The sequence below is a fragment of the Amblyomma mixtum genome, chromosome 4 (genome assembly GCF_055824585.1).
Source record: "Amblyomma mixtum isolate Tamu chromosome 4, ASM5582458v1, whole genome shotgun sequence".
Lineage (NCBI taxonomy): Eukaryota > Metazoa > Arthropoda > Arachnida > Ixodida > Ixodidae > Amblyomma > Amblyomma mixtum.
This window is the reverse complement of record NC_143015.1, coordinates 23,724,739-23,733,568: the sequence shown is the minus strand read 5'-3', so window position 1 is coordinate 23,733,568 and position 8,830 is coordinate 23,724,739. Positions and strand designations below refer to the sequence as shown.

General features: G+C 51.3%; 1 protein-coding gene across 1 annotated transcript; it reads right to left on the bottom strand.

The window, feature by feature from the left end:
• Nucleotides 1-633: 633 nt before the first annotated feature.
• On the bottom strand, nucleotides 634-7,074 carry LOC149345891 (uncharacterized). The gene is made up of 5 exons (XM_089541215.1): nucleotides 6,730-7,074; nucleotides 3,652-3,656; nucleotides 1,680-1,948; nucleotides 824-1,019; nucleotides 634-703 (listed from the first exon to the last, which is right to left on the bottom strand). The coding sequence occupies exons 1-5, from the start codon at nucleotides 7,072-7,074 to the stop codon at nucleotides 634-636; spliced, it is 885 nt and encodes a 294-aa protein (XP_089397341.1).
• Between the last annotated feature and the right edge of the window lie 1,756 nt (nucleotides 7,075-8,830).

The window sequence follows — 8,830 nt, the reverse complement described above, 5'->3', positions numbered from 1 at the left end:
GAACAACTTTTTTGCACGAAATTGCTAATTGTTTGGTTATTTCTTCACTAAGTTTTATATTCTGGCTATTGTACACGAAGAGGGAAACTATTTCGAAAACTCGCAAAAAAGCTGTGCTTGGTACGTATAACTATGGAATAATAAATGATCAAACTTTGTTTCCTGTCATATTGTTGACGACTGTAAAGTACTGTCTATGCTTAGAAGAAAAGCCTGTTAATATTTCAGGGCTGAATAACATCAGATTTAGCATAATGTCTCGCATATTAATCTTTCTGCAGTGTGCCTTGCCGCATTGGTGAGGGAGGATAGAGAGGAAGGAGGTGACCGACTTACAGTGCTGTGCACACTTAGAGGGAACACCTAGTCACTGTACCAGCAACAGTTGCAGCTTAGATTTAACATAACCATTACCGGCAATGATAACATAACCATAATCGATAATCATCATCATCATTAGCCCGGCTGTGTCTGCAGTAAGAAAAAAAAGATGGCATTGGATGGTAGCCAGGTTCGCTCCACCCACGGCTTATGGTCAGAGCAGCCCACTCAATGAGTTGCTAGACTCACTGAGTCCTCATAACGCTCATTGAACGACGCCGACTCGTCTTCGTATAGAGGGTCGTCTTCGTGTTAGCCGCCGCACTGATTACCCTTGGGCGAGCACTGGTGTCCCTGGTCGGGGTTGCGGTCTCCACATTCCCTGCAAATGCGGTTGGTGAGATTTGGGGAAACGTCCATGCGGTGGCCTAGGCGTCCGCAATGGTAACAGATGTCAATTTGCTTGCGATACAACGTGCAACAGACAAGTGTTGCGCCGTACCTGACGATGTTGGGCACTTTGAGTCCGTCAAAGGCAATAACGACTGTGGTCGTAGTGCCTATGCATTTGGCCTCCAGTGGCAGTGGTTTTCTTGGGTTTACGATGTTCTCGTCCGGTGCCTGGGGTCCGTGCGCAATGGGGATTCCATGGATCACTCCGTTGGTTGTATCATCGGGTGCCGTTTCGTACGCGTTGACTGCATGTGATTTCCCTTCGATGTGAATTTGCCATATTTTGGCATAGCAGTCCGCGTTCGTTTCGCCGTGCTGACAACGATGATGTTCTGGTGTGAGTTTGGACAGACCGTGTCTTCTGCACTTTCGTCTCCCGTTATGCCGGCGGCTGCGAAGATTGCGGCGGTGACCGTCGGGGCACCGACCTTAACGATGTCGAGGCCGCCTTGTGGTCAAACCATGATTTTGATTTCCTCCTTCGGTAGTCTGGACATGCCTCCCGCTTTGATAACCTTTCCCTTAACATGCTTCGGTTTCGTACCTTGCTGGCTGGTGCCAGGCACCTTCGTTCTTGCTCGATGTTGTGCGTTGAATTCGTACCACGGTCGCGGGTTTTTGAACACTGCGCGGCGGCAGTCTTCCATCCGGCTTCTTCGGTAATTTCGTCGGCGAAATGTTTTCCCCCATCACTTGCACATTCATTATTGAGTGACGTTCGTTGGCTTGTGTCGCTTCGTTCAAAACAGTCCGTACACCTGGCACCGCGTCCGTCGGCGGCGGGCAGCTGTTGTGCCGGCTAGGCCTAGTGTCTGGCGTACACGCCTAGGCCCAGCGAGTGCGCTAGAGTGTGCAAAAGTGCTATGTGCTCTGAATGAGCTTTTAGCATCTCCCGATGTCTTTGCTCCTTCCTTTCTTCTCTTTCTCACTGTTCAATTTGTCCATCTGTTCAAAGAACAGCTGCATATGTTGAATTCTATTGCTTGGCCACATCCCGCGGTCAACCCTTTTCTTCGTTGGTTCTTCGTCGTCCTGAGAATCTGTGCTCAGCTTCAATGAACAGTCTCCCGATGATGTCAAGGGCAGCCTATCGTTGTTCATCTCCGAGCTTTCCAGGACGACTGTGCTTGTAGACGGTCGAGAAGTTGATTTACTGTGAGATGCTTTTTTGTGCCTCACCGTTATTAGGATCGGGTGAGCGTGGTCGGGCCGGAGAAGGGACGAGGAAGGTGGGAGACGGGGTTAAGAAGAAAAAAACAAGGGAAGAGGACTTTATGCAGGAATATTTACATTATTTACAACAAAGGGTAACTGAGAATGAACCTCAGTGAAAGAGAACGTCTTCAGGAGTCAACAGGAGTGCTCAAAACAACACCCGTTAAATAACGCACGGATTCCCCAGATCCCTGTCTGGGGAAATAGTTCGAAGAATGACGTGTCCAATCAGACGGACCGTTGTGGATACTGTTGATACCGCCCACGGCAGGGCGGCGCTGGGCCGTGGGGCTCTCCCGCAGCTCGGTTGATGGGAGAGGGTAGAGACTCAGTAATTAAACACTGCTGTCTTTCACTCAGCACACCACCACTCTGTTCGTTGACCCGAGGGTCGACTCGGCCACGGAACGCCGCCATCGTCGCCGCATCTTCGGCCTTCGGCGGTCTTTGACCTTCGCCGCTGCCACCATGGTCCCACGGTCCTGGAAGGTCGCTGCCTTAGTCCACTTAGGCAGGAGGGGAGCGCGATCTACCTTAATCCACACAGGCAGAGGGCGGGGGGGGGGCATCCCAAACCCAACAGCACCCCCGCCACCAGACAATGCGTCCGGAAGATGAGCCGCTCCTACGCAGCTCGGCTGACAGGACGTGCAAGAGGGGGCTCTCTTTCCACTCTTCTCCAGGCCTCTCTTCATCGGCTGTCGATATCCCGCTCTCGGAATTTCTCTGGAAGGCGAGCCAAACGGAACCACAAACGCCAAGCCGCACGCAACAAAAGCAAGTGCCGTCTGTAGCCCACTCGCCCCGCCAGACGAAAACCAAAGAAAACTGATTACTCAAACTTCCCTCTAAAATCTTAAAGAAACAAAATTTTCCTGAACGAACACGAAGTGCGTAAGCCCATGCACGGTTCAGGTGTTGGACCTCTTCAAAGCGTTGTCATAATGCCTGACACTTCAAGAAACAGAGGGAAAATTAGAATTGGTCTAGAATTGGTCGGACAAATTGAAACGATTCTCGATGTCACCCCGGCAGACAGGAATCAGCCGAGAAGTCAGACAGAGGCTTTCAATTTTGCCCCTAAGCTATTCCCTATTCTCAAGTACGACAATTGCCCATGTCGTCTTCCTTGCATTCTGCATCGCAGCAGATACGACGCAAATGTGCGAAACTTGCACAACAAACCTCGCAGAAGAAACATTCTGCGCAACTTCATACGGCTACACAAAGTAGTACCTCTAAGAGCTCACACGAGCTACACTACAATGTCCAAGAGCGGCTTCGCTCGCGCCTCTGCGTCAGCGGACACTAGCGTGTAACAAATACTGCAGGTAAATCTACTGCAAAGCTAAATTCGGCTGAAAAGGTAGCCTCTCTGGGAGCTTACACAAGCTACGTACGCTACAATGTCCCTTCGTGCCTCCGTGTCAGCGGACACTATAACACGCAACAATCAGCGCAGGTAAAGTTTGCGTGTCAATCCACGAAACCGACCCAACAAAATTACAGCTCGAGGTAATCTCGCAGCACCTACGCGAGGGACTGCGCCACATTCGCCCATGAGTTACTTCGCTGTACCTTCGTGTCTCAGCGGGCACACTCCATTCGCAGCGCAGCTAAACCTAAATACAAGTGCCTGCTGCACGGCAATTCGCATCAAACCTCAACTGAGTGATGCCGTGAAAGAACAAACATTACAGGATTATCGCGGGTGCGACCAAATCGCACAAACGAACTCGTTCCCGCTAGAAAGAACTGCGCCTTACAAAAGTTACATAAAATAAGCGTCGTCAAGGCTACATTACAACAATGAAAGCTAACGAAAAGTACAAAATTAACTCAGGTACAAAAGCTCAAAACTTGGTTTTCTTTTTACAGTTGATTAAATGGATACAAGGAAAAGCAAACAGTAAATACAAAAAGTGCTTAGTGAAATGCACCTGGAAAGAGTCTTGTGATTCATTCAAAGAATCCACTGCTTCCTGTTCTTCAGACGCGCCCTGCACGGTCGCGGTCGGACGGCCGGGCTACCAGTTAAGGTTTCCAAAAACTTGCGGGGTTGATTAGTTCCGCCTGTGCTAGGGTGGCGCTTCCCCTTCTCTTGGTTCCCTGCATGCTGCGTCCCCGTCCGACCCGCGGGTCCTCTGTGGCGTTCTTTTGTGCGGCGACCGTGCACCCTTCTCTCTAGCACGCCGACCGTGTCACATGCCTCACAATCCCTGCTGGGGTCCAACGATGGAGCAGGTGGTTTACGCCCTGCATGCGCACGCGTAGTCTGCTGGGCTATATTGCAACGCTTGCGAGCCTTTGAGCGCCGCTGTGGCAATTTCGAGAAATTACGCGCGGTCCTCCAATGTGGAAGCTTGTCCCGCGCTTTTTGCCTTCTCGCAGACGGATTAGCTGCCTTCACGCTAGCCGTTTCCCGAAAACCTCGCCTGTTAACTTTCTTTTTCTGTCAAAAGTTCGCGCGTGGCCAACAGGTGCTAAGCTGCCGGCCCTCGCCTTAGTCAACCCATCAGTTTTCAAAGGCTCATCATTTTCGCCATTTTTCTCGCGCAGCAAAGCCACTGGCGCTTTGCTCAGAGTGCCAGGCGACGGCTCACCTGCACCATCGCTCTCTCCCGTGACCTCTCCTGAACACGGTCGTTCGCTCTCCTGCGGTCCATATTTCGACGCTGTGCTCTCACCTTTCCGGGTTGCAGGGGTGATCACTGCGGCATCGCGCATTTCGGCTAACGCGTCGCTCTGGCTTGGAGCGCCAGAGTCGCTGTCAGGTGACTCACAGTCACGCTCTGTGCCGCAGGTTATCGCCTCAATTTCCTGCCTGCCACTGTTCGCCGGCTGCACCAGCGGAGGTCCCTCTCTAGTTTCGTCATTGAGCGTACTCAAAACCTCACTGCATACTTTCTCGAGCGGAACTTCTGCTTTATCTGTCAAAGCGCTATCTATCTCGGGGCTAGAACTGGCGTTGTCACTGCTCTTCTGAGCAACTATTTTGTGCGTAGCGCACCAAGCGGGGTTCGTTGGCTGGTCGCTGACGCACTGATGGGAGCTTTGTCCACTGCCATCGCTTCGACCTTTGGAGTCGAGTGCTACCTTTATGCCGAAGAATCGAAAGAGGGCGCTTTTCGCAATTTCATAATTGTCCACCTCCTCGTCGGACAGGCGCGCCAATACACCGCCGACGTCACCAGGGAGGATGGCCACCAACATCATCGACCATTCACCCTGGTCAAGCTCCTCCTCCGTGAATATCTGCTCAAAATTTTCGAGGAACGTCCTGAAGCTCTCCCCCCTTCGGAAATTCCTCAAACGATGTCGAGCCCTTTTCCATTTAAGAAACTACATCTTACGCATGAGCTCCTGCTGCTCTCGTTCACGCAGTTCCTCAAGCTCAGCTCGTCTTTTACGAGACTGCTCCTGCCACTCTCTTTCTTGCTCCTCTCGGAGCCTTCCTCTCCTGCTGCTGAAGCAGTTCTCTATGCTCTTTCTCCTCGCGGAGTTTTCGCTTTTCCTGCTCCTCTCGCTTCTCTCTCTCCTGGAGAAGCCTTCGCCTTTCTCGCTCCGATTTTCGCTCTACAATCGTCTCCCACGCCTCGTCTGCCTCCTCGACTGTCACCTCCTCCGCCCGCATCACATCTAAAATCGCCTCTCTCGTTTTAGTGGGGTCTACTGATATGCCCAGTTCTTCCAAAATTTCAAGGAGGTCCTCTACCTTGAACTTCTCCATCGCGGAACGCACCTCGTGCCGCTGATCCCCGCTAAAACACAAGCCTTAGCTTGAGGCGAACAATACACAAAACTGCCCAATTTTCATTCCCCAGAAATCCAAAATCCTACTACTAACATCTGCCTGTGCTAGTGCGGTCTGGCGAAACGAATGGCAAACATCGGGCACTCACCCTGCCGAGATATGGCTGACGCCGTCAGTCCCGTAGCTGCCGGGGTCCGTTGGAGCCGGTGACCTGACGCGTCCATCTCTCGGTCTTCAGAAGCTTAGCTGATGCCGTCAATCACGTAGCTGCCGGGGTCCGTTGGAGCCTGTGACTTGACTTGGACATCTCATCGAGCGATCGAGGTGTTGGGTGCAGGTTCTATCCCACCGCTGCCACCAGTTATTAGGATCGGGTGAGCGTGGTCAGGCCGGAGAAGGGACGAGGAAGGTGGGAGACGGGGTTACGAAGAAAAAAACAAGGGAAGAGGCCTTTATGCAGGAATATTTACATTATTTACAACAAAGGGTAACTGAGAATGAACCTCAGTGAAAGAGAACGCCTTCAGGAGTCAACAGGAGTGCTCAAAACAACACCCGTTAAATAACGCACGGATTCCCCAGATCCCTGTCTGGGGAAATAGTTCGAAGAATGACGTGTCCAATCAGACGGACCGTTGTGGATACTGTTGATACCGCCCACGGCAGGGCGGCGCTGGGCCGTGGGGCTCTCCCGCAGCTCGGTTGATGGGAGAGGGTAGAGGCTCAGTAATTAAACACTGCTGCCTTTCACTCAGCACTCCACCACTCTGTTCGTTGACCCGAGGGTCGACTCGGCCACGGAACGCCGCCATCGTCGCCGCATCTTCGGCCTTCGGCGGTCTTTGACCTTTGCCGCTGCCACCATGGTCCCACGGTCCTGGAAGGTCGCTGCCTTAATCCACTTAGGCAGGAGGGGAGCGCGAGCTGCCTTAATCCACACAGGCAGAGGGGGGGGGGGGGGAGAGGGGGCATCCCAAACCCAAAACCGTGTCCACACAACGCAGCCCTTCATGCTCCAAACTGTCATCCAGAACCTTGATGGCATTGAATTTTTCCTCATATTCAACGCAGCAGCGGGAATTGCCTGACGTGTTGTTATGCTTGTCTTCATTCCTCTTGCGCTTCGAAACAGTTATGAACCATGTTTCACACTGCACGGCAGGGCGGTGTGTCCCCAGAACACCGAACATGTCGCATGAAATCTGTTCAAACATTGCACGCTTGCTGCGGAATTTCTTCTGTAGGCCCACTTGTCTAGCATAGCGTGCATAGTAATCCAGCAGCAACTTCGTTTGTCTTTCATCCCATGCATTGCAGAAGTAACTGGCCATACACAGAGGCCTGATCTTTGTCATCCGCAATAAGTGCATCCACCGTGTCCATGTCCTCCTCCCACCGTGACCTCTGGGCCTTCTTTATTCTTCTTTTTTGTGGTGCTTTCACAGCATGAAGGGCTGCCGCAGTGGTTGAGGTCTGCAGGATGCCATTCGATGTGGTCTGCTCTTGACTGCTGTTTACTGGATGGGCAGCACTGCTGAAGTCGTCTTGTAGGGGATCTACCAGTGTGTCTAGACAAAAATAAAAGCAAAGCTGAGGCACTGTAAACTTTTTTACATTATGGTGTAAATGCAGTTCAGGAGACCAACTTGGCTCTCCGAAAACTTGCTGTGCAATGTTTCTTCATAATGCAAGCATGTATTTCAGAGTTGAGGCCACATTGCTGCGGCTAACACCGAGTTCAGAAGTCAGTACTGCAGTACCGTGCAGTTTTGTAATGGTTGTTGCTGGTACTTATGGAAAGCAGAACTACATTTTACATATGTGCGAGGCTTCACTGTTGGCTAATTCTGGTGTTGGCAGCAAAAGTTTGCGGGATCTGCGCTGCATGGTGGTCTGAAACAAAACTGCATTGCTGCGCCATCTGCCATCGCAGAGTGCGATGTCAGGGCTCACAGCACGCCTGCTGCATGTGTGCTATGAGTGAGCCTCGACACCATGCTCTATGACGGCAGAGGGCACAGCAGTGCAGTTTTGCTACGCTCCGCCCCGCATCACAGATCCCGCAAACTTTTGCTGCCAACAGTACACACTTTTGCAACTGGAATGCACATTCTTACCTTCTGTGTCGCTATAGATTAAATTAAACAAAGTTTCAGCTGTTTCTTCAGCTTGGCTGTGGCTGTTTGAGATTGTGCCGAAAAAAGAAATTGTCAGGCTGGTTAGCACACACTGCTTTGCTTTTCACACGTCATCTTCATTAATACTTCTTTTGTATGTTTGAAAACACAGGACTGTTGTGGGAGTGCAAATAGTTACATAAGTTGTGCTGTACCAGCTTTTGTGTGGCCTTGTCATCCCAACAGTTCTGCAAACACTTGTTCAATAACAAAGTTCCCCACCTTTTCTCACTGTACCTGAAATCAGGTACCCAAGTACTGCAACCTAAAATGACTGACATTTTCGCCTTGCTGGTACTGGAACTACTACTGTAAATTTGCATATTTTCCCTGCTCCTGCATTTTCTGCCGATCTCTCCAGCTCTACAAAAATGAGCAGCCAGTCTAGAGCAGTCAACCGCTGTGCTGTGGCACAAATGGCATACTTGCACGGCTGCATGCTAACGTTGAACAACAATGCTCGGACTTCAGTCTCTCGTATGTCTATGCGCCCTGGTGCACATGTAAAAAGCTGCATCTCTATGAAAGCAGTTGTCCAAACAAGTAATCTTTTCACTGTCACGAAAGGGCACGTTGATGTTTGTTCCTGCACTGTGGAAGAATTCTAGAGGCCACTAAGATGTGCTTTCGGGCGAGGGAATACGCGACGAGCAGCTCGGGAGACGGGCACCATCGTGCATGCTGCGAGCTCAGCGGCGCGGTTGAAGCTCATTGACCACGGCCAGCAACGCCATTTGCCAGCTTTCTTTCAAACAGGCGCAGATGGCGCATGAAGGTTGCCCTTGCTTTGAAAGGTACACTCGTAGCAATTTAAACATACCTGGGTCGCATCCAAGCTCTCTGACGACTGACGACTTCGGCCCACGCCTCCGTCTTTTTCTTGTGGTCTTTATAATCGGTCCTCGAACTG